The sequence below is a fragment of the Salmo trutta genome, chromosome 36 (genome assembly GCF_901001165.1).
Source record: "Salmo trutta chromosome 36, fSalTru1.1, whole genome shotgun sequence".
NCBI classification, from domain to species: Eukaryota; Metazoa; Chordata; class Actinopteri; order Salmoniformes; family Salmonidae; genus Salmo; species Salmo trutta.
The window spans coordinates 40,487,047-40,513,742 of NC_042992.1; the positions used below are offsets into that span (position 1 = coordinate 40,487,047).

General features: G+C 42.0%; 1 protein-coding gene across 2 annotated transcripts in view; it reads right to left on the reverse strand.

The window, feature by feature from the left end:
• Window positions 1-677: 677 nt before the first annotated feature.
• The window catches only part of LOC115176101 (probable ATP-dependent RNA helicase ddx6), a 42,221-nt gene continuing 16,202 nt past the window's right edge, over window positions 678-26,696 (reverse strand). For both annotated transcript variants that reach the window (XM_029735915.1, XM_029735914.1), the window contains exons 7-14: window positions 23,790-23,884; window positions 23,361-23,483; window positions 16,592-16,720; window positions 11,842-11,958; window positions 10,626-10,689; window positions 6,303-6,404; window positions 5,962-6,183; window positions 678-1,600 (exon numbers count right to left, since the gene is read on the reverse strand). In XM_029735915.1, the coding sequence (XP_029591775.1) occupies window positions 5,975-6,183; window positions 6,303-6,404; window positions 10,626-10,689; window positions 11,842-11,958; window positions 16,592-16,720; window positions 23,361-23,483; window positions 23,790-23,884 (839 nt within the window). In that variant the 3' untranslated portion in view covers window positions 678-1,600; window positions 5,962-5,974. The remainder of the gene's footprint in view (window positions 1,601-5,961; window positions 6,184-6,302; window positions 6,405-10,625; window positions 10,690-11,841; window positions 11,959-16,591; window positions 16,721-23,360; window positions 23,484-23,789; window positions 23,885-26,696) is intronic.

Genomic DNA, 26,696 nt, shown 5'->3' on the forward strand with positions numbered 1-26,696 from the left:
ATCGAAGGAATGAGCGTTACACCGAGGCCTGTACTCTGGAGTGGGATCGATTTGGAGGTGGGGGGTTCGTCATGGTCTGGGGCGGTGAGTCACAGCATCATCGGACTGAGCTTGTTGTCATTGCAGGCAATCTCAACCCTGTGCGTTACAGGGAAGACATCCTCCTCCCTCATGTGGTAGCCTTCCTGCAGGCTCATCCTGACATGACCCTCCAGCATGACAATGCCACCAGCCATACTGCTTGTTCTGTGCGTGATTTCCTGCAAGACAGGAATGTCAGTGTTCTGCCATGGCAGATCTCAATTCCATCGAGCACGTCTGGGACCTGTGGATCGGAGGGTGAAGGCTAGGGCCATTCCCCCCAGAAATGTCTGGGAACTCGCAGGTGCCTTGGTGGAAGAGTGGGGTAACATCTCACAGCAAGAACTGGCAAATCTGGTGCAGTCCATGAGGAGGAGATGCACTGCAGTACTTAATGCAGCTGGTGGCCACACCAGATACTGACTGTTACTTTTGATTTTGACTCCCCCTTTGTTCAGGGACACATTATTCCATTTCTGTTAGTCACATGTCTGTGGAACTTGTTCAGTTTATCTCAGTTGTGTAAATATTTGTATGAACATAAGATTCAACAAGTTTACTGAAAATAAACGCAGTTGACAGTGAGAGGATGTTTCTTTTTTTGCTAAGTTTATGTTCTGTGGAGGAGGAAAAAAAAGTTGAGTTCCAATATTAGGATAATCGTTGTGATTGGAGGAGAGAGGTGGGGGTTATCGAATTAGGAACAACTCCTATGTTCTCCTCGAGCTCATTAATGATAGAATGTTCATATTTGAAGATGGCAGAAAAGCCTGTCTTTGGCAATGACAAGGAGTGGCAAGGAGTGGAATGTTAGCTAAAAAGACTAGTACCCAGGTTAGAATGTCTGCTGTAACCAAGATGCTTGATCTTGACATCTAGCCACTTATGTACCTAGCAAGTTAGCAAACCAAATGCAAAGCTGGAGACCTGAGGTGGATCTAAATTATAATGACATCTTAGATTTCGTAGTAGTTATAAGCACACAACCCTGCAGCCCCCAGGTGCCCCCAATCACCCCAAAAAATATATTTTTAAACAGTTTTAAAATCAGTCAGTATTTCGAAATACCCCAGTGTACAGTATATCGCCCAAACCTACTAGCCATAAAAGTGGATGACGTATTCAGCAGGAAACAATACAACTTGGATCAATATTTTGCACGGTTCTTACTTTTTTTAAGGCAATGTTCCTCAACTTTTCAGCTGGTTATTACCTTGAAATACCAGGATACAATCCAAAAAACATAAGCCTACATGTCTTAAGCCAAAAAAGGACTGATAACTCAGTGTGCATTTGGCAAGTTACCTTTGGTGCAAAACAACATGGTTAAGACTATTTCAGCCAAAAAATGCAGGGATCTCTTAATGAAATAAAAAGGGGAACAAGAACAGAACATACAAATCAGCAAAAACAAATACATCCATGTGCCAGGTTCTGAAGGTTGAGAAAAGATAAGTTGAAGAGGTGCCTGAGCTGCAAGAGCTGAATGTTGTGCAAAAGCTGGGTACATCCTGTTGTCCTGGATGGAAGATAAGGTGGCAAGGATTAAAAGATATAGAGAGAGAGAGACCTCTCTCACACACGCGCCCTATTCAATATATCCCGTATCCCTTTTATAGCCACAATTATTTGACAGACATAAGATGGTAATGGAGTCAGCTTGCCATCTGAGGAATTTACCATATTCCGTACACCCATCTGACCCTTTAAGATCCAAGTTAGGGTTGACCTAAAATATTAGCCATTTTCACTAGCATGTCAGACATACAGTGCATTCGGAAAGAATTCAGACCCCTTTACTTTTTCCAAATATTGTTATGTTATTCTTATTTTCAAAAATGGATTAAATCTTCAATCTACACACACACACACACACACTAACCCATAATGACAAAGCAAAAACAGATGACATTTTTGCAAATGTATACAAAAATAAAATATATCTTATTTACATAAGTATTCAGACAATTTGCTATGAGACTCGAAATTGAGCTCAGATGCATCCTGTTTCCATTGATCATCTGATCCTTGAGATGTTTCTACACCTTAATTGGAGTCCACCTGTGGTAAATTGAATTGATTGGACATGATTTGGAAAGGCACACACCTTTCAATATAAGGTCCCACAGTTGACAGTGCATGTCAGAGCAAAAACCAAGGAAGGAGGTGGAAGGAATTGTCCGTAGACCTCCTAGATAGGATTGTGTCGAGGCACAGATCTGGGGAAGGGTACCAAAAAATGTCTGCAGCATTGAAGGTCCCCAAGAACACAGTGGCCTCCATCCATTCTCCAATGGAAGGAAGTTTGGAACTACCAAGCTGGCCGTCTAGCCAAACTGAGCAATCGGGGGAAAAGGGCCTTGGTCAGGGAGGTGCCCGAGAACCCGATGGTAATGGGCAGAGTGCCAGAGTTCCTCTGTAGAAATGGGAGAACCTTCCAGGACGACAACCATCTCTGCAGCACTAAACCAATCAGGCCTTCATGGTAGAGTGGCCAGACGGAAGCCACTCCTCAGTAAAAGGCACATGACAGCCCGCTTGGAGTTTGCCAAAAGGCACCTCAAGGACTCTGACCATGAGAAACAAGATGCTCTGGTCTGATGAAAGCAAGATTGAAGTCTTTGGCCTGAATGCCATGTGTCACGTCTAGAGGAAACCTTGCACCATCCCTACAGTGAAGCATGGTGGCAGAATAATGCTGTGGGAATGTTTTTCCAGCAGCAAGGACTGTGAGACTAGTCAGGCTTAAGGGAAAGATGAACAGAGCAAAGTAAAAGAGATCCTTGATGAAAACCTGCTCCCTCCAGAGCGCTCAGGACCTCAGACTGGGGCGAAGGTTCACCTTCCAACAGGACAACAACCCTAAGCACACAGCCAAGACAACACAGGAGTGGCTTCGGGACAAGACTGAATGTCAGAGCCCAGACTTGAACCCGATCGAACATCTCTGGAGAGACCTGAAAATAGCTGTGCAGCGACACTCCCCATCCAACCTGACAGAGATTGAGAGGATCTGCAGAGAAGAATGGGAGACACTCCCCAAATATAGGTGTGCCAAGCTGGTAGTGTCATACCCAAGAAGACTCGAGGCTGTAATCGCTGCCAAATGTGCTTCAACAAAGTACAAATGTGCTTCAACAAAGAGTTTGTGCTTTTACATTTAAAACAAAAATCAATTTTAGAATAAGGCTGAAATGTAACAACATTTGGAAAAAGTGAAGGTGTCTGAATACTTTCCAAATGCACCCCAAAAATTATACACATAAAATATATAGTACCAGTCCAATGAGTACCACACCAATGAGTAGGTGTGTCCAAGGGTTTTTCTTTATTTTTACTATTTTCTACATTGTAGAATAATAGTGAAGACATCAAAACTATGAAATATCACATTAATGGAATCATGTATTAACAAAAAAAAAAGGGTTCAATCAAAATACATTTTGAGTTTAAAGGTAGCCACCCTTAGTCTTGATGACAGCTTTGCATTCTCTCAACCAACTTCATGAGGTAGTCACTTGGAATGCATTTCAATTAACAGGTGTGCCTTGTTAAGTTAAATAGTGGAATTTATTTCATTCTTAATGCGTTTGAGCCAGTCAGTTGTGTTGTGACAAGGTAGGGTTGGTGTACAGAAGACAGCCCTATTTGGTAAGACCAAAGTCCTTACTTTGGCAAGAACAGCTCAAATGAGCAAAGAGAAACGACAGTCCAACATAACATTAAGACATGGTCAGTCAATACAGAACATGTCAAGAACTTTGAAAGTGCACTCGCAAAAACCATCAAGCGCTATGATGGAACTGGCTCATGAGGGTCGCTATAGGAAAGGAAGAGCCAGAGTTACCTAGTAGGCTTGATTTCCAACAATGACGAGACAGCCTACAGGAAGGAAGTGAGGGCCCTGGGAGTGTGGTGCCAGAAAAATAACCTCTCACTCAACGTCAACAAAACAAAGGAGCTGATCGTGGTCTTCATGAAACAGCAGAGGGAGCACCCCCCTATCCACGTTGACGGGAGCGCAGTGGATGAGGTGGAAAGCTTCTAGTTCCTTGGTGTATACATCACCGACAAACTGAAATGGTCCACCCACACAGACAGTGTGGTGAAGAAGGCGCAACAGCTCCTCTTCAACCTCAGGAGGCTGAAGAAATTTGTCTTGACACCTAAAACCCTCAAACTTTTACAGATGCACAATTGAAAGCATCCTGTCGGGCTGTATCACCACCTGGTATGGAAACTGCTCCGCCCACAACCGCAGGGCTCTCCAGAAGGTGGTGCGGTCAGCCCAACACATCACCCGGGCAAACTTCCTGCCCTCCAGGACACCCACAGCACCTGATGTCACAGGAAGGCCAAAAAGATCAAAGACAACAACCACCCAAGCCACTGCCTGTTCACCCCGCTATCATCCAGAAGGAAAAGTCAGTACAGACGCATCAAAGCTGGGACTGAAAAACAGCTTTTACCTCAACGCCATCAGACTGTTAAAACAGCCATCACCAGCACAGAGGGGCTGCTGCCCCATACACATAGACTTGAAATCACTGGCCAATTTAATAGTAGAACACTAGTCACTTTAATAATGTTTACATATTTTGTATTACTCATCTCATATGTATATACTGTATCTTAGTCTATGCTGCTCTGACATTGCTCGTCTAAAGTATTTATATATTCTTAATTCCATTCCTTTAGATGTGTGTGTATCGTTAGATATTACTGCGCTGTTAGAGCTAGAAACACAAGCATTTCACTACAACCGCAGTAACATCTGCTAGACACGCATGTTGCCAATAAAATTTCATTTTATTTGCAGAGGATAAGTTCATTAGAGTTAACAGCCACAGAAATTGCAGCCCAAATAAACGCTTCTGAGTTCAAGTAACTGACAACTCAACATCAACTGTTCAGAGGAGACTACGTGAAATCAGGCCTTCATGGTTTAATTACTGCAAAGAAACCACTACTAAAAGACATCAATAAGGAGAAGAGACTTGCTTGGGCCAAGAAACACGAGCAATGGACATTAGACCGGTGTAAATTTGTCCTTTGGTCTGGAGTTCAAATCTGAGATTTTTGGTTTGAACCGCTGTGTCTTTGAGAGAGGCAGAGTAGGTGAACGGATGATCTTCGCATGTGTGGTTCCCACTGTGAAGCATGGAAGTGGTGTGATGGTGCTTTGCTGGTGACACTGTCAGTGATTTATTTAGAATTCAAAGCACACTGAACCAGCATTGCTACCACAGGATTCTGCAGCGATACCCCATCCCATCTGGTTTGCGCTAAGTGGGACTATCATTTGTTTTTCAACAGGACAATGACCCAACACACCTCCAGGCTGTGTAAGGGCTATTTGACCAAGAAGGAGAGTGATGGAGTGCTGCATCAGATGACCTGGCCTCTACAATCACCTGACCTCAACCAAATTGAGATGGTTTGGAATGAATTGGACCGCAGAGTGAAGAAAAAGCAGCCAACAAGTGCTCAGCATGTGGGAACTCCTTCAAGACTATTGGAAAAGCATACCTCAAGAAGCTGGTTGAGAATGCCAAGAGCGTGCAAAGTGGTCAAGAAGACAAAGGGTGGCTACTTTGAAGAAAATAAAATATATTTTGTTTTGTTTAACACTTTTGGTTACTACATGATTCTATGTGTTATTTCATAGTTTTGATGTCTTCACTATTATTCTACAATGTAGAAAATAGTACAAATAAAGAAAAACCCTTGAATGAGTAGGTGTGTCCAAACTTTGGACTGGTACTATATATAAATAAAAATATATACAAAGAAAAGACTGCCTGTATAAACAATAAAGTACTGGGTCCAACTAGTCTTCTGAGGAATTTGCCATATTGCATGTCAGAGGGAATGACTCACCAGTTGAGGAGTTCTAGGGCTCCACCTGTTGGCGGCCTGTCTCCTTCAGCTCCTCCTCGCAATTGGGATTGGTGGCGTGGAATTCTGCCACGTACAGGCTCTTGTCGATGCTGCCAGGGATAGGCTTGATGTCGGTGACCAACTGGTCCTCGATGGACTTCAAATTGAAGCGGTCTTCAGAGGTGATCAGGTTGATGGCCAGGCCCAGGTGGCCAAACCTCCCTGAGAGAGGGATGGAATGAACATGTGGCCAGGTTCTCAAAACAGAGCATTCAGTAATTACAAGAAGATAGAAAGCATTGACATAATACCAAAAGAAGCACATAAAAAGGTTTCCGTACCTGATCGTCCGATGCGATGCAGGTATGTCTCAGCATTCTTGGGGAAGTCGAAGTTGATGACGACATTGACGGCCTGGATGTCAATACCTCTGGTGAAGAGATCTGTTTCAAACAGTAAACCATAAAACAGTTTAATCAACTGTACTACATACCCATGTAAAATCTGATATAACCAAACAAAATATTCAGAAAAATGTATATGGAAGTGCAATATGCAGAATTTGCTCAGACATTTCCTGGTTGCAAAAATTATAAAATAGTTTGCATAGGGCTGGTGGGACATAGCCAAAATATATCATGGTATATAAAAAAATAAGTGATGGTATTATGTTTTTGAATGACAAAAGTTCTAAATTTGTTTGATGAGTAGCCCGTGACCCTACCTCGCTCTGGATTAGGGTTAAGAGCTTCTGCTAAATGACTTAAATGTAAAATAATTAGAATATAGTGGGAACTTCGAACACTACTGTTTGACATGACAACAAAGGAAAATATCAGGTGGAGTTATTGTGACAGGGTAGGAACCGAAGTGTTAATAAGTGTTTCCTAGGGGACCCTATAATCTTTAGCTACATTGAATGTTCTCTTAACTAGTTCATGTAGCGAACATATTCATGCTTTGCGTATTCCTCTGATTTAGCAGGTACTGTTGCACAAACCGATTTAGGTCTACACCGTCACTGGTACTATCAGGCTATATAGCTAGTTACGTTTGCTCTGACTCAGTACAGCCAGCTAACTAGCGATTAGCGGCTCACACGATTGAGGCCCAACTTGCTAAGAAAAGACAAACTGGCCATTTGCAGATGTAAGAAACAAACTAAGTGTAATTATAGAATACTAGTGGATTTATATTAAGAAGCAAAGTGAGAACAGCATCGTTGTGATCAACAATGTTGCATGTGCTGCATTGACCATGCTGACTGAACGTAAGTGTCTCGTGGTCAAGAAACAACAAATGCGCTCCTTGAGTGACTGGGCGGGAATAGGTCTGTGTGGAAAGCGGCATAGATAGAGAGGACTCAAGTAGTGGAGTAAACCCCCCAAAAAATCACTTAACACTTAAAATCACTTATCACTTAACCAAACATTCACATATCGTTACAGAACGTAAAAAAATCGAAATACAGTATACTGCCAAGTTCACCTAATTTTGTAGAGAATCATTGTACCATCTAAACGGGTGGTACATTATTAGGTTGCATAAACATGATTAGTGCTTCCCCTTCAAATCAGTTATAGAAAATAAATAGAGAATAGGTTGCTGCTAGGGATGTGGCTGTCACCAAATTTTGTCAGCCAGTGATTGTCATGCAAATAAAACTGTTGGTCTAATGGTAATTGACCGTGAATTAACATACACACATTTAGCATCTCCTGGCTTCCGAAATCCATGTTATATCGCCTACACCTTCACAATAAATACATTATTTTAGATAGGTCTCAAGAAGCATATGGAAAAAAATGTAGTCTATTTCTGAAGAACAGAATAGCATACTTTGAATTGTCCTTATGTTAGGTCCTGATGTGGCATTGGGCTACATTTAGCAGACAAGATTTGCTTTGAATTCCGTTTCCGTGGAATTATTTTATAGTATGAAGAATACAATTTAACAAAGCTGAATAAAATAGAAAGGATACTCTCTCCACAAACGATTTGAGGGAGTGTGCACATGCAGCTATTCTGTGTTGAGCGGTTAACAAAGAAATAGGTATTCCTATATGCTTAATTTAGAGTTATTCATGTAACTTTAGTTCTACAAATGTCGGGCTATATGTTTGGATTTGTAATACATTGTAAGGCTGCATGATGCAACTTAAAAGTAGCTTGAAAGGCATGAGCTCTGCTTTGTTTTTTTGCGCAGGCTGTATACACTACATCAGTCACTCATTCACAATTTGACAAGCACTTGATAATGCCTAGAATTTCACGGCGGCATCCCTTCGGTGGATGTAACGCACCCTAAAAAAACCCATGCCTTTTGCGGCCAACGGCCGTTGTGCACCTCCCCCTGGGTGCTGCGTGCTCCATCACGTAATCGGGTCTTTCTCACAGGCCACAAGTGGAGAGACACAGAGATGCAACTGCGCGCATCCATATTGAAGATATTGGAAGAACTGTCCACATTTACTTTTCGTCTGCCAACAATATGAGTAGGCCTAACTAACAGCAAAAGCACTAGCCTATGTCAATCTAGGAACTGGGTTCTACAGTTTGAACCCCTGCTGTCTCTGGCTCCACACCAACCCCGCTAGATGTGTGAAAGTGTATAAGCTGATGATCCATCATGTATGACATTCCTGGGAGTGTGTAAAGTTATATTTTGTATTACCATATCATTTTTGTTTGTTCTCTATAGTTATGTACTTGAAAATGTATCAATTGACCAATTCAGCACATTTTGGCAGACTTGATACAAAATATTGTCCAGTATTGAAATGCTTCATCGGATCAATCTGAAACTTTGCACATACTGCTGCCATCTAGTGGCCAAAACCTACATTTCACCTAAACTGCAATATATTATGGCCTCTCTTGCATTTCAAAGATGGAACAACAAAAAATAGAAAACGCATGTTTTTTTGTTTGTATTATCTTTTACCAGATCTAGTGTGTTATGTTCTCCTACATTAATTTCACATTTCCACAAACTTCCAAGCGTTTCCTTTGAAACGGTATCATGAATATGCATATCCTTGCTTCAGGTCCTGAGCTACAGGCAGTCAGATTTGGGTGTATCATTTTAGGCGGAAAAAAAATAAATAATAATTATACTTTTTTAAGGGTCCGATCCCTAAGAAGTTTTTTGGCCACTTTAGTTGGGACACAAAATAATATTTTTGCCTAGGCTCTTGAGGTGTGCGACTGATTCGAAAAAGTCACAAAAAACGGCATTATTTCTTATGTTGGGTATCATTTACAAGTGATGATATGATTCACAAGTGCTAATATTGTCACCCATCAGACTAGTCTTGATTTAATCTTGTCTTCACATATACTAAATAATATATGTGTTAAATTTCTTTTGATTTAGAATGGACCATTATCATGCACCTGTATTGAAACAGAAGCAGCGGGGGGGGGGGGCACATCATCTATGCACTTAATATAGCGAATGGAGGACGCTTTAACCCGTGGTTTATTTTCATGCCAGCCAGGGTATACTCCTGTTGTAAATATAAGCAATGTACTTAATATGAGGCAAGTTGAGAAATAAATATAGTAGGCCTATAGAAAGTTGATCCTCCTATTTTTAGTAGAGGGTATCACTGTTTTCTCACGCAATTGCATAGCCTATTGAAATTTTGCACAACATGAAGTGTTTGATGAGATTTTCGATTACATTTGCATTGCTGTCAGAGGGATTCGAGGGACAATAGAGTGCTGAGTACCAGGCAGTTAGTCATTAGTTGCCTACCAATCTTCCTATCAGCAGCATCAGAGATTGGTGAAGCCTAATTACTGTGACGCGGAATTTGAACGCCTTCCTGATTCGTGACCCCCGGTGTGGCGGTAATACAGTCACCACAACAGCCCTAGTTGCTTCTACTGGCCAGAGTCTGAGACAGGCTGCCTCTGGCTGGGGAGAGAAACAGGGTTGCTTAAGCCTTTTGCCTGAGGTTCAGAGAAACAGCCCTTGTTCTGTAGCATACTACAAACCAGATATGTTAAAATGTTTATATGACCATTACCAATTATCACTCGTTTTGAGAAATAGCACTCAGACACGAGATGCACATCTTGTCGCTTCGCAATAGAAACTTTGTCCATTTGAAAAATGAGCCTTTTCAATATAATTCTTGCTTATGAATTTACTATGTTAAATTTGACTGCACGATTTTATTTGTTCCAAGTTTTAGCGTTTGTTTAAGAACAGAGGAGAGTGAGTGAAAGAGGCCTACCTCAACTTATTTACCCTTCACAAACCCCGGCCTCTGAGGACCGGGCAAAACCAAAAGCATTATTTGCGGCGAGAGGGATCCAATCATAAAATAAGGTAGGACTATGTGGTGTAGGTCTAAAGCCACAGAAAGCCAGTAGCTGCCTGACTTCATGTTTATAAAGTAATTTTCCAAACCAAATTCATCATGTATATTATTGACCTGTCTCTAATATGGAGGGGTTACAAACATGACGCTAACGTGCCTGGGTACAGCCATGATGCTAACGAATATGCACTCGCTTTTTTTCTCTAGGGCACTCTGACAACAGTGCAGAGAAGCCTAATCATTACAACAATTATTTCAAAAAAAAAAATCTGGACACAATGGTGCTCCCAAATTAATATTCCAGTTCGCACAGCTAAATATTTATATACGTACCAGTGCAGACAAGATTTCTGCAGAGTCCATTTCTGAAGTCATGGAACACACGATTTCTGTACTCCTGTGAGGATTAAAAGAACACTGCATGAGAGCACTGAACACAACCTCAGAATTGCATATTTTCTCATGGCTCCCATACATTGACTAGCACAAACTCATATATTCCCCATATTTCTGTCCAAAGGTCATCTCCTCTTTGGTCAGATTTCTCTCTTGTAGGACAATAAATACAAATCTGTTCTTCATTAAATCTGGTATGGTTTGTAGACCATAATAATAAAATCAGGAGTTGGAACCGGTTCAGGGAACAGAACATTGTTAGAGGAACAGAATCAGAAACACAAATGAAAGTGATCTATACAGTTCCGGAACAGAACCGTTATTTTAAAAGCATGGGAACCGGTTAATAACATTTTTTACGTTCAGGGCAAGTCCCACAATAAAACAAAGCCCACTGTCACTCAAATGTATTCTAGTGTCTGCCTGCAAGAAAAGTGTCTGCCTGCCCCTCAGAAGCATAGTCTAGTAGCCTACTGACGTTACAAGAGTGATTCAGAAGTTAGGAAGATATATTTTTAATTAAAGATTTAATTAACCTTTTCAATTCTAGTTAAGAATTCTGCAGTGATCATGTTTCACATTGGATTTATTAACTACAGTAAGGTAAGACATGTTTTTATTTTAATTCTGTTGCCGCTCTGCACACACAAGCTTGTTACTTCAAAAGACATTCAAAGTTCCTTCATAGAAGCCACTCCTTCGTAGGTATAATTCTGTGGGCCTAATTAAGATGCATGTCATAAGATGCACAGCGCTTCAAGCAAAGCCTCCTCCACCCTCGCTCGACCTGGCAAATTTCAGTCGCATCCTTCACTCGTCTGTCCAATGCATGTAAATAGCTTGTCTTCTCCATAGCAAGCTGATCTATCTACACTGATTAAATTACTTCACCAATGTCGAGCAAAAAAATAAATACAATTTCAGAAGTTTAAAAAAGGAACAGAAAGGAAAGATAAGCCGTTACTCTTTTGGGGATTAAATGGGTTCAGAACCATATTTTGCTGGTCGGAACAGTGGAACAAAAAAAGTTATGTTCAGAACGAAACGATTGGAAAATAATTTCAGTTCCAACCCCTGATAACGTTTCCCCTCCTTTAAAGTGGCTGCAGATTTTCCTCTTGTAGGACAATAAGCGTGAATCTAAATCGATGACCTGCATCATCTTGGCGTGGATGTAGAAGCAGGAGTATCCCAGCTGGGTGATCTTCTTAGCCAGCAGCTCAACTCTCTGGGTGGAGTTACAGAAGATGATGGACTGATTGATCTGCAACTGAAAGGAAATGTTAAAACTAACAAACAATCAGAGATGTACTTTATATAGCACTTTTCATTATAATGAGAATCTCAAAGCCTTAAACAAAAACAAATACAGGGTTCGGGCAGGTCTTAGGCAATTGTTTATCATGAATGTAAACATTTCTGAAGTGGGTTTAAAAGATCAGTGGCTGCGGTTCCAACTTTTCCCGGACATTGCAAAGAGATTGGCCTTTCGGCAATCTCAATGTTCAATATGCACTAGATTTACAGCAGAGTTGCTCATTGGAAATAAGATTATTATGTTCCATGACAACACGTGGCCCTCAAAAATAGAATGTAAAAAACTACATGTAGCTTTTAGCTAGGCAAGTTTTTTTTTATTTTGAGACTTAAAATCAAAACTAAGACATTTTGTGGTTGGAATTGCAGTTTGTATTTAGTGTGAGAATTTAGACATGAGCTAGCAACTTGACAGACTGTTTCGTCTGGACAAATAAAAAAAGTTCCAATATTTACATAACCAAATCCTCTGCTCTCCTCAAACTCATTATAGAATATTCATATTTGAAGATGACAGGAAGGCCAGTCTCTTTGGCACATGAGATGGAGTGGATTAGCTAAAGACTGGTTCCCAGGCTAGTAAACAACAGGCTACTCTGGCAAATGGTGCTTGTTTATTAAAGATAGATCAAATGCCTGCAAGATCACAATAGTATTCTACATAACAGCAACAAATATAAAAGCATAGAATAAGGTTACAGTAAGACAAACACCACTGCATCTCTCATGTGGCCAAAACTCAACAGTGTGCGCCACTAAGCAAAATACATAGGTAGGCAATGCTAGTTTGTTAACACTATCTGCTTTAAAATTCACTCACTGTACACCATTCAAAACACTGTCGCCTACTTTGAAACACTGTATAACTCAAGGATACCTAAATCAGGAGTATGCAACCTTTTCTAGCATGAGAGCTACTTTTAGAAAAAAAATGTAAATAAAAAAATCGCCAGCTGCTCTTTTTTCCTAGACATTAAATAGGCACATTACTCTCTTCCCCAGGTCCTTAGTATACAAGAGAAAGTAGTGCACTGTTCTGCCAATATACACAGTTAAATAATGGGAAATAAACAAAGGGGGGCCATAAAAATAAAAAATCTGACTTATGTTTGATATTTACTCAAACTATATTGTTATTTGGTTTAAATTCATTTTTGTTTTTCACTCTCAATAACAATTGTTGATAGAGAAACATAGGATGTTTTGAGTCCATGTCAATGCTGAAATTACATCAGAGGACAATTTATTTATAGGGCTGGAAGAGAAATAACACATTTTGATTAAAGTGTAAATCCCCTTTAAATCGCGCATCTAGCAAGTGAGGAATGTGCCATCTAATGTGCCGGTCCGGCGATGGTTCTGTACTGCTGCTGCTCATTTCATGGCAAAGTTTGAAAATAATAGATACAAATGATAAACTTACTCAAGGTAAGCTTACTTTGCAATTAACATTTAATTGAGAAGGTTTGGGGGAAAGTATTTCTGTCAACCCAAAAGACAGTTATCACATCAACTGGCTACAAACAGAGTGATAGACAAATGAGCGCACCACAGACAGACGGGGCAATATTGCTGGAAATTATTTGGCTGATATTGTGTTAGGTTTGGCTTTAAGTCAATAGTGGCTAAGCATGGTTGGGATTTCAATGTTGATTTGATTAGATAGAAGCATGCGGTGTCTGATACTTGTGAGATTTGGCCATGACAGCATACAATGTAACACGTGAAAATTGCATTTCATTTGATAATTGTTTGGAGAGCTACGAGCTACTGGTAAGCTTGTGATCGACCTGTTGGACATCCCGATTTATTTTATTTATTTACCCTGTATTTAACTAGGCAAGTCAGTTAAGAACAAATTCTTATCTTCAATGCCGCCCTATGGGACTTCCAATCACGGCCAGTTGTGATACAGCCTGGAATCGAACCAGGGTCTGTAATGACTCAAGCACTGAGATGCAGTGCCTTAGACCGCTGCGCCACTCGGGAGCCCCATCCAAATGTATAGCACCAGTCAAAAGTTGACACACCTACTCATTCACAGATTTCTTTATTTTTACTATTTTCTACATTGTAGAATAATAGTGAAGACATCAATACTATAAATTACCACATGGAATTATGTAGTAACAATTATTTTTTATATAAACTCAGCAAAAAAAAGAAAAGGCCCCTTTTAAGGACCCTGTCTTTCAAAGATAATTCGTAAAAATCCAAATAACTTCACAGATCTTCATTGTAAAGGGTTTAAACACTGTTTCCCATGCTTGTTCAATGAACCATAAACAACGAATGAACATGTACCTGTGGAACCGTCGTTAAGACACTAACAGCTTACAGATGGTAGGCAATTAAGGTCACAGTTATGAAAACTTAGGACACTAAAGAGGCCTTTCTACTGACTCTGAAAAACACTAAAAGAAAGACGCCCCGGGTCCCTGCTCATCTGCGTGAATGTGCCTTAGGCATGCTGCAAGAGGCATGAGGACTGCAGATGTGGCCAGGGCAATAAATTGCAATGTCCATACTGTGAGACACCTAAGACAGCACTCCAGGGAGACAGGACAGACAGCTGATCGTCCTCACAGTGGCAGACCACGTGTAACAACACCTGCACAGGATCGGTACATCTGATCATCACACCTGGGGGACAGGATGGCAACAACTGCCCGAGTTACACCAGGAACGCACAATCCCTCCACCAGTGCTCAGAATCAGCCTATTGCAGACAGAGAGGCTGGACTGAGGGCTTGTAGACCTGTTGTAGGGCAGGTCCTCACCAGACATCACCAGCAACAACGTCACCTATGGGCACAAACCCACCGTCGCTGGACCAGACAGGACTGGCAAAAAGTGCTCTTCACTGACAAGTCGCGGTTTTGTCTCACCAGGGGTAATGGTCGGATTCGTGATTATCGTCGAAGGAATGAGAGTTACACCGAGGCTTGTACTCTGGAGCGGGATCGATTTGGAGGTAGAGGGTCCGTCATGGTCTGGGGCGGTGTGTCACAGCATCATCGGACTGAGCTTATTGTCATTGCAGGCAATCTCAACGCTATGCGTTACAGGGAAGACATCCTCCTCCCTCACGCTGTACCCTTCCTGCAGGCTCATACTGACATGACCCTCCAGCATGACAATGCCACCAGCCATACTGCTCATTCTGTGCGTGATTTCCTGCAAGACAGGAATGTCAGTGTTCTGCCATGGCCAGCGAAGAGCCCGGATCTCAATTCCATTCAGCACGTCTGGGACCTGTTAGATCAGAGGGTGAGGGCTAGGGCCATTCCCCCCAGAAATGTCCGGGAACTTGCAGATGCCTTGGTGAAAGAGTCAGGTAACATCTCACAGCAAGAACTGGCAAATCTGGTGCAGACTAAAAACAGTTTTTTTTTTTAAATGTTAGCAAATTGAGCCTAGGTGCATCCTGTTTCCATTGATCATTTTTGAGATGTTCCTATAACTTGATTGGAGTCCACCTGTGGTATATTCAATTGATTGGGCATGATTTGTTAAGGCACACACACCCGTTTAAAAGTTTGGGGTCACTTAGAAATGTCCTTGTTTTTGAAAGAAAAGCACATTTGTCCATTAAAATAACATTAAAATTGATCAAAAATACAGTGTAGACATTGTTCATGTTGTAAATGACTATTGTAGATGGAAACGGCAGATTTTTTATGGAATATCTACATAGGTGTACAGAGGCCCATTATCAGTAACCATCACTCCTGTGTTCCAATAACAAGTTGTGTTAGCTAATCCAAGTTCATCATTTTAAAAGGCTAATTGATCATTAGAAAACCCTTTTGCAATTATGTTAGCACAGCTAAAAACTGTTGTCCTGATTAAAGCTGCAATAAAACTGGCCTTCTTTAGACTAGTTGAGTATGTGGAGCGTCAGCATTTGTGGGTTCGATTACAGGCTCAAAATGGCTAGAAACGCTAGCGACTCCTGTGGCGGGCCGAGCGCAGTGCACGCTGACCAGGTCGCTAGGTGTACGGTATTTCCTCCGACACATTGGTGCAGCTGGCTTCCGGGTTGGATGCGCTCTGTGTTAAGAAGCAGTGCGGCTTGGTTGGGTTGTGTTTCGGAGGACGCATGGCTCTCGACCTTCGCCTCTCCTGAGTCCGTGCAGGAGGTGTAGCGAGGAGACAAGACAGTAACTACTAACAATTGGATACAACGAAATTGGGGAGAAAAAGGGGGTAAAAAAATATATATATAATAATTATTGATTGTTATTATTTGTGTCCTGGTCCTATAAGAGCTCTTTGTCACTTCCCATGAGCAGGGTTGGGACAAAAACCTCACACTCACTCTTATTTTTAAGAAATGTATTGTATAGCATGTGTGTGTGTTTGTGTGGCAGGCTTACAATGATGGCAAAAAAACATTTGAGTGCGCTGAACCTGGTGCTAGAGGGGGTACACAGCTGAAGGTTGAATGTTTGAAGGTGTACGGGACTATAAAAAGTTTGGGAACCACCGAGGCTGTAAAGGCTGTATGGTATACTAATCTGTGCCCACATTCCAGACTACATGTACATTGACATGCGTTTGTGGTCGATAGTGCCAAGGCTCACCCTGGAGAAGAGTGTGTTGAGACAGTGGACCTTTTGTCTCTCAGTGACGTAGGCGTAGTACTGGGTGATGCCCTTCAGAGTCAGCTCCTCCATCAGGTTGATCTCATAGGGCTTCTGCAGGTGCTTGGCCTGGAGGAGAGAGGAAAGACAGAGAGTGGGGATAGGAAAATAAAAAAAGGGAGAGTAGAGGGTTATGGAAGTGCCTGAGTAAATCAATGCTGGAATAACTACACGTGTGTGCGCCTGCCTACACACACGGCTAGACCCTTGTAGCAAGACGAAAAAGACAGCCTTTTCTGCTGGCAACCAAGAACTGAAAACGACAGAAAAACAACAAATAACCCAAGCTAAGGAAAACTACAAAAGCTAGTGGAACCATGTTCCACACAGTGAACCTCAAGCAGGCCTGGCAGGGCCTTGCAAACCCTACCCGGGCAAGCCAAGAAGAAAACCTAAGGGAAAAACAAAAGGACAAGGACCAGTTTGTCAATAAACAACACTTTTATAATGATGACTTTTCCACTGTAACAGAAAGCCAGAGACAGCAACTGAACCTCTACGCCTTGGATGGAGAAAACCATTGAGGAGGAGGTGAGATAGGTCTTCAAGAGTCAAATCCAACAAAGCGAAAAAGACCAGACAAAAAAAAAAATTAAAAATCAAAGGACAGCTACTGAAAGAAAGCTCAGATGAGCTGGCAGACATCTAAGATCTGTCTGAGCTGGGGGGGGTTTACCAAGCTATATAGAATTATTGTAAGAAGGTTTGCATACAGGAAGAACATCAGTGGAGGATGCAGTCTTGGCAGTGTTGCATAGTGCCATGACACCTGGAGAGGCCTCACTCGTGTGCACCCTTTTCATGGAGTTCTCTGCATGCAGCCTCACCTTCTCTGTTACAAACTCACCCACCTACAGACAGACCCCAGCATTACCTTGTGGGTAGACTTATACACCAATGATTAGGGCTGTTGCGGTGACCACATTTCCACCACACCGGCGATCACGAGTCATGAAGGAAGTAAATTCAATGTGACCATTTAGTCTAGGTAATTAGGCTTCTCCAAGCTCTGATGCTGCTCATGGTCATTAGTAGCCTACCAAACTTGCTAACTGCCTGGTACTCAGCACTCTATTGTCCCTCTAATCACTCTGACACCAATGCAAATCTAATCAAACACTTCATGAGAGCAACATTTCAATAGGCTATGCAATTGTGTGAAAAAACAGAGTGATTGCTTCTACTAAAAATAGGAGGATCAGCTTTCTAGTAGGCTAGGCCTGCTATATTTTTCAACTTAATATTAAGCACATTGCTTATATTTACAACAGGAGAGCCTACCTGGCTGGCATGAAAATAACCGGGGAAAAAATATAAAAAATAAGAATCCTCCATTCACTATTTAAGGGCATAGATGACATGTGTCAATACAGGTGCATGATAAATGGTCCATTCTGAATCAAATTTCACACGTTATTTAGTATATGTAAAGACAATATTAAATCAAGAATATTCTGATGGGTGACAATGTAAGCCTACCTATGAATTATACATCATCACTTGTGAACGACGCCCAGCATAAGAAATAATGACTTTTTTGGCGACTTTTTAGAATCAGTCGCATACCTCAAGTAACCTAGCCCATAGTGTTTTAATAAGGTTTGTATCACAACTAAAGTGGCCAAATAACTTCTTAAAATTAAGCACATTAATCCACTTTACAAGGGCTGTAGAGCCTAACTGGCATACATAAGCAGCGCGTGATGTTCAAGTTTGGGGAGGTTAATTTTCACCATAAAAATGCCCCTTTATAATAAAAGCATTACATGCATAATTTCATTTGCGGTCACCTTTGATAGTGTTTTCTACTAATGGAACATGAATTGGATAAGGACGCGCGCAGTTGCGTACCCAGCTGTGTCCATCTTCACTTGTAGCCTGTGAGAAAGACCCAGTCACATGGAGAGCCACGTGAGTGAGAGGTGCTTCGGAGCACTCCGGGAGAAGGGCACAATGGCCTCTGGCCGTAGACGGCATGGATTCTTTTAGGGTGCATTACAGCCACACAAAGGGGATGAACCATGAAATTCTAGGCATTATCAAGTGCTTGTCAAATTGTGAAAAAACAAAGCAGAGTTCATGCCTTTCAAACTACTTTTTTCAAATCATTAGTCGCATCATGCAGCCTTACAATGTTTTAAAAATCCAAACAGAGCTCAACATTTGTAGAACAACTAAAGTTACATTAATAACTCTAAATTAAGCATATTTCTTTGTTAACTGCTCAACACAGAATAACTGCATGTGCGCACTCCATCAAATCGTTTGTGGAGAAAATATCCTTCCTTTTTTATTCAGCTTCGTTCAATTGTATTCTTCATACTATAAAATAATGCCCCAGAATTCTAAGCAAATCTTGTCTGCTAAATGAAGCCCATAGCTACATCAGGACAACTCAGAGTATGCTATTCTGTTCTTCTGAAATAGACTACATTTTCTTCATATCTTATTTATTTTAGACTTGTCTAAAGAAGCAATGTATTGTATATGTAATATAGGTCATGTATATTGTTAAGGTGTAGGCTATACAACATGGATTTAGACTTTTTAAAAAGTAGATGTTCCAAACGTCTGCATTAGTGGCTTGTAGGCTGTGTGAAAGCCAGAAGATTCTAAATGTTATGTTAATGAACTGTCAATTACCATGAGACCGACAGTTATTTGCTTGACAATCACCGGCTGACGAAATTGTGTGACTGCCACAGCCCTACCAATGATCTAAGAGGCTCCGAAGGGGACTGCTTGGCAGTGAAATATGCAGATGACAGCATGTCGACCTCACAGATGACACACTGCATTTCCAAACAGAAGTAAACATGGTGCATGACTAGTGCAATAACTACCTCAGACTCAAAACTAAATAACTGCACATTGGGTCTGCCTTCCTCCGGAAATCAATGAGCCACCTAGTCCTGGGTGGTGTAGAGGCTGAGTTAAGTACAAGGGAACAAACATGGACAGCACACACTTTTAAGGCAGAACATCATTAAAAATAAAAACACCAACAACAACTGTACCTCCTGTGCAGACTCAGACAACTGAATGTCAACACCAGGATACTCTCCAACTACGCCTGCCATATATAGTTTGTGCAGACTTTGCTTCCGGGCCTGTATAGTGGCTAATAAGGCTATGATCAGTCAGACAGAACATGTGGTCCAAACTCTGCGGGCTGCAGTGCAGGGGGCTTCAGGGCCTCTATGATAAACAGGCAAGGCCAAGCGTTTCAGAGGACGCCACACACAATCTTGCCCAATGTTTTGAGCTGCTGCTCTCAGGAAGGAGATCAAGGGTATCACTGTTCAGCAAGAATAAGAGCAAGGCAAGTTTCATTCCATCAGCCATCTGGATACTGAACAAAGACATAGGACAGATGCAGGTCCAATACACAGTCGGACAGTATTCCGTACAGACTTTGAATATGTTAAAATGTAAATGTGTGACTTGTGTACTTACTAACCATTTTTCGTACCGCATGTAATACACTGCTCAAAAAAATAAAGGGAACACTACCTAGATCGGAATGAAATAATCTTATTAAATACTTTTTTCTTTACATAGTTGAATGTGCTGACAACAAAATCACACAAAAATAATCAATGGAAATCCAATTTATCAACCCATGGAGGTTTGGATTTGGAGTCACACTCAAAATTAAAGGCTGATCCAACTTTGATTTAATGTCCTTAAAACAAGTCAAAATGAGGCTCAGTAGTGTGTGTGGCCTCCACGTGCCTGTATGACCTCCCTACAACGCCTGGGCATGCTCCTGATGAGGTGGCGGATGGTCTCCTGAGGGATCTCCTCCCAGACCTGGACTAAAGCATCCGCCAACTCCTGGACAGTCTGTGGTGCAACGTGGCGTTGGTGGATGGAGCGAGACATGATGTCCCAGATGTGCTCAATTGGATTCAGGTCTGGGGAACGGGCGGGCCAGTCCATAGCATCAATGCCTTCCTCTTGCAGGAACTGCTGACACACTCCAGCCACATGAGGTCTAGCATTGTCTTGCATTAGGAGGAACCCAGGGCCAACCGCACCAGCATATGGTCTCACAAGGGGTCTGAGGATCTCATCTCGGTACCTACTGACAGTCAGGCTACCTCTGGCGAGCACATGGAGGGCTGTGCGGCCCCCCAAAGAAATGCCACCCCACACCATGACTGACCCACCGCCAAACCGGTCATGCTGGAGGATGTTACAGGCAGCAGAACGTTCTCCACGGCGTCTCCAGACTCTGTTACGTCTGTCACATGTGCTCAGTGTGAACCTGCTTTCATCTGTGAAGAGCACAGGGCGCCAGTGGCGAATTTTGCCAATCTTGGTGTTCTCTGGCAAATGCCAAACGTCCTGCACGGTGTTGGGCTGTAAGCACAACCCCCACCTGTGGACGTCGGGCCCTCATACCACCCTCATGGAGTCTGTTTCTGACCGTTTGAGCAGACACATGCACATTTGTGACCTGCTGGAGGTCATTTTGCAGGGCTCTGGCAGTGCTTCTCCTGCTCCTCCTTGCACAAAGGCTGAGGTAGCGGTCCTGCTGCTGGGTTGTTGCCCTCCTACGGCCTCCTCCACGTCTCCTGATGTACTGGCCTGTCTCCTGGTAGCGCCTCCATGCTCTGGACACTACGCTGACAGACACAGCAAACCTTCTTGCCACAGCTCGCATTGATGTGCCATCCTGGATGAGCTGCACTACCTGAGCCACTTGTGTGGGTTGTAGACTCCGTCTCATGCTACCACTAGAGTGAAAGCACCGCCAGCATTCAAAAGTGACCAAAACATCAGCCAGGAAGCATAGGAACTGAGAAGTGGTCTGTGGTCACCATCTGCAGAACCACTCCTTTATTGGGGGTGTCTTGTTGATTGCCTATCATTTCCACCTGTTGTTTATTCCATTTGCACAACAGCATGTGAAATGTATTGTCAATCAGTGTTGCTTCCTAAGTGGACAGTTTGATTTCACAGAAGTGTGATTGACTTGGAGTTACATTGTGTTGTTTAAGTGTTCCCTTTATTTTTTTGAGCAGTATATATTGTGTTTGTATGCTGACGTGGCGCAAATGTATTTCCATGAAAATGGACAACTAAGTACAGTGCATTTGGAAAGTATTCAGACACCTGGACTTTCTCCACATTTTGTTATGGTACAGCTATATTCTGAAATGTATTAAATTTTGATTTCTCAATCTACACAATGACAAAGCAAAAACAGGTTGAGAATTTTTGCAAATGTATAAAAAAATACAAAACTGAAATATCCCATTCTCAGTTTTCAGACCCTTTTACTCAGTACTTTGTTGAAGCACCTTTGGAAGCAATTACAGCCTCAAATCTTCTTAGCTATGACGCTACAAGCTTGGCACACCTGTATTTGGAGAGTTTCTCCCATTCTTCTCTGCAGATCCTCTCAAGTTCAGATGGATGGGAGGGTCACTGCACAACTATTTTCAGGTCTCTCCAGAGTTGTTTGATCGGGTTCAAGTCCGGGCTCTGGCTGGGACACTCAAAGACTTGTCCCGAAGCCACTCCTGAGGTGTCTTGGTTGTGTGCTTAGGGTCGTTGTCCTGTTGGAAGGTGAACCCCTGCCACAGACAGGTCCCTGAGCGCTCTGGAGCAGGTTTTCATCAAGGATTGCTCTGTACTTTGCTCAGCTCATCTTTCCATTGATCCTGACTAGTCTCACAGTCCCTTCCACTGAAAACCATCCACAGCATGATGCTGCCACTACCATGCTTCACCATAGGGAGGATGCCAGGTTTCCTCCAGATGTGATGCTTGGCATTCAGGCCAAAGTTCAATCTTGGTTTCATCAGACCAGAGAATGTTGTTTCTCATGGTCTGAGAGTCCTTTAGGTGCCTTTTGGCAAACTCCAAGCAGGCTGTCATGTGCCTTTTACTGAGGGGTAGATTCCGTCTGGGCACTCTACCATAAAAGGCCATTATTGTTAGAGTGCTGCAGAGATGGTTATCCTTCTGGAAGGTTCTCCTATCTCCACATAGGAACTCTAGAGCTCTGTCAGAGTGAGCATTGGTCAGGGAGGTGACCAAGAACCCAAGGCCCTTCTCCCCAGATTGCTCAGTTTGGCTGGGTGGACCGCTCTAGGAAGAATCCAAAAATCTTCCATTTAAGAATGATGGAGGCCACTGTATTCTTGGGGACCTTCAATGCTGAAGAAATGTTTTGGTACCCTTCCCCAGATCTGTGCCTCGACACAATCCTGTCTAGGTCTACGGACAATCACTGTCAACTGTGAGACCTTATATTGAAAAGGTGTGTGCCTTTCCAAATCATGTCCGATCAATTGAATTTAGCACAGGTGGACTCCCAATCAAATTGTAGAAACATCAAGGATGAGCAACGGAAACAGGATGCGCCTGAGCTTAATTTCGAGTCTCACAAAGGCTCTGAATACTTATTTACATAAGGCATGTTTTTTAGTTTTTTTGTAATAAATTTGCTAAAATATCAAAAAACCTGTTTTTGCTTTGTCATTATGGGGTAGTGTGTGTGTATAAGTGATGTATATTTTTTCATCAATTTTGGAATAAGGCTGTAACGTAACAAAATGTGGAAAAGGTCAAGGGGTCTGAATACTTTCCAAATGCACTGTATATCGTATCATTATGGAAGAGCAAAACAGACTGGCCTGTTGGTGAGACCACATGGCTGCCAGATTGTGTTTCAGCGCCATGTGGCACTACTCACCATGAACTTCTGCACGCTGATGGGGAAGGTGGCAGAGTACAGCAGGATCTGACGGCCCTTGCCCAGGAAGCTGATGATATCCTCGATGAGCACCACAAAGTCCTGAGACAGCAGCTTGTCCGCCTGTGAGGAAGAGATGACATTATTATTAAGAGAAGCATTAGCAGCGTTCTAAAAAGTATGTATTAATTTGCTACTACTGGTATGTAATTGACATATGGCACTGGTTGCAGGGGAAAATATTACTTGTAGCCCCTTAAACCTCTTCGGTAGATAGATACACCAGAACAGATTTGCTGGGCCCTGATGAAGAATAGTGAGTGGCTTGTAACAAAATATCTCATGGACTGATTCTCTGGAGTCATCTACAGTAGCTGAGTATATTGAGTGGTTGATTGACTCAGGTACCACATGTATTCACACACTCACCTCATCCATCACCATCATCTGAACTCTATCCACTTTGGCCACGCCCTTCTTTATCAAGTCCAAGATCCTGCCAGGTGTGGCTATAACCACATGCACTGAGAGAAAATCAACAAAAAAACAGAAACACCACCATTACAGATGTGCAAGTGTACAGCTTTGAGGTTGTGACTTGTTTGTAGTGTACAGTGAGGTCCATAATTGACATCCTTGATAAAGATTAGCAAAAATGACTAAAGTAATTCAAATACAGCACTATATCTAATGCGCAAAACAAAATTGGGAAATAATATTATACGAATACAATTGCTTAGGAGGCGATTTTGTTTAACAATTAGTAGTAATTAACAAATAACTATTCTCAAAAAAGGTAGGGGTCAAAATGATTGGCACCCGTTTGCAATACCATACCTTGCAAGGATAACGGCACTGAGCCTTTTTCTAAAATGTTCTACGAGCGTTCTTAGACCATTCCTCCATACAGAAACCTTCCAGATCCTTGATATCCTTTGGCTGCGCTTACAGACTGCCCTTTTAAATTCAAACCAGATGTGTTTCAGGTCCAGAGAGAGAGATGGCCATTGCAAAATGTTGATTGTGGCCAATTGACAAATTCTTTACGAATTTTGATGTGTGCTTGGGGTTACGGTCTTGCTTGAAGAGCCAATTGCCTTCAAGTGTCAGCCTCCTGGCAGAGGCAACCAGGTTTTTGATAAAATGTCCGGGGTACTGGATAAAGTTGATGATGCGGTTGATCTTAAGGGCCCCAGGACCAGTGGAAGAAAAATAGCCACATTACATCAAAGATCACCCCCCCCAACATAATTTACGGGATTGGGATTCTTCTATTTTGATGTCATACAACAAATTAATATCTGGAGTTTGCTAAATGACATTGGCACTTGAATTAGAACCGGTGCTATGGTCAGACAACATGAAAATAGAGATCTTTGGCCACTCACACCAGAGGCATCGAAATGAGAACTCATTAGCAGAAAATAACCCCAGACCCACTGTAAAATATTGTGGTTGATCTTTGATGTTTTGCTTCAACTGGTACTGGGGCCCTTGTTAAGGTCAACGGCATCATGAACATTTTAGCCAAAAACCCGGTTGACTCTACCAGGAGGCTGGCACTTGATTGCAAGTCGATCTTCCAGCAAGACAATAACCCCAAGCACACATCAAAGAAAGGGCCATTTGGCCACAAAAATCAACATTTTGCAAAGGCCATCTCAGTCTCTGGATTTGAAATGCATTAAAAACCTGTGGAGAGCAGTCCATAAGCGCAGATGAATGATAAAATAGACTGTATGAAGAAATTTTCTAAGATACCTTCCAATGGTGTTATTAACCAACTCATAAAACATGAATCATTTTTTAATTTTTTTATATATATATATTTTTTTTTAAATGAGCACACAATATAGGCTCAGTATTTCAATTATTACATTTTCCAAAGTCATTATTGCTCATGTTTATCAAGGGTGTCAATTTCAAACCCCACTGTATATTGTACACCTGTATTTGGAGTTTCTCTCATTCTTCTCTGCAGATCCACTCAAGTTGGATGGGGAGCTGCCACCACCATGCTTCACCGTAGGGATGGTGCCAAATTTCCTTGAGACGTGACACTTGGCAATCAGACCAAAGTTCAATCTTGGTTTCATCAGACCAGAGAATCTTGTTTCTCATGGTCAGAGTCCTTTAGGTACCTTTTGGCAAACTCCAAGTGGGCTGTCATGTGCCTTCTACTGAGGAGTGGCTACCATCTGGCCACTACCACAAAGGCCTGATTGGTAGAGTGCTGCAGAGATGGTTGTCCTTCTGGAAGGTTCTCCCATCTCCACAGAGGAACTCTAGAGCTCTGTCAGAGTGAGTTTGGGTTCTTGGTCACCACCCTGACAAAGGCTCTTCTCCTCCGATGCTCAGTTTGGCCGGGCGGCCAGCTCTAGGAAGAGTCTTGGTGGTTCCGAACTTCTTCCATTTAAGAATGAAGGCCACTGTGTTTTTGGGGACCCCTTCAATGCTGTCTCGGAGCTCTACGGACAATTCCTTCGACCTCTTGGCTTGGCATTTGCTCTGACATGCACCCTTATCTGTGGGACCTTATATAGACAGGTGTGTGCACCTTTCCAAATCATGTACTATCAATTGAATTTACCACAGGTGGACTCCAATCAAGTTGTAGAAACATCAAGGATGATAAATGTTAACAGGATGCACCTGAGCGCAATTTTGAGTCTCATGGGAAAGGGTCTGAATTCTTAAGTAAAAAGGGTATTTGTTTTTCTATATGTAATAAATTTGCAAACATTTCTAAAAACCTGTTTTCGCTTTCTCATTATGGGGTATTGTGAAAATTGCTGAGGAAAATGTTTGATTTAATCGATTTTAGAATAAGTCTAACAAAGGCACTGTATACAGTTGAAGTTGGAAGTTTACATAGACAAATACCATATAAACTCAGTTTCACAATTCCTGACATTTAATCCGAGTAAAGATTCCCTGTCTTAAGTCAGTTAGGATCACCACTTTATTTTAAGAATGTGAAATGTCAGAATAATAGTAGAGAGAATGATTTATTTCAGCTTTTATTTCTTTCATCACATTCCCAGTGGGTCAGAAGTTTACATACACTCAATTAGTATTTGGTAGCATTGCCTTTAAATTGTTTAACTTGGGTCAAACATTTTGGGTAGCCTTCCACAAGCATTCCACAATAAGTTGGGTGAATTTTGGCCCATTCCCCCTGACAGAGCTGGTGTAACTTAGTCAGGTTTGAAGGCCTTCTTGCTCGCACACACGCTTTTCAGTTCTGCCCACAAATTTTCTACAGGATGAGGTCAGGGCTATGTGATGGCCACTCCAAAACCTTGACTTTGTTGTCCTTAAGCTATTTTTCACAAC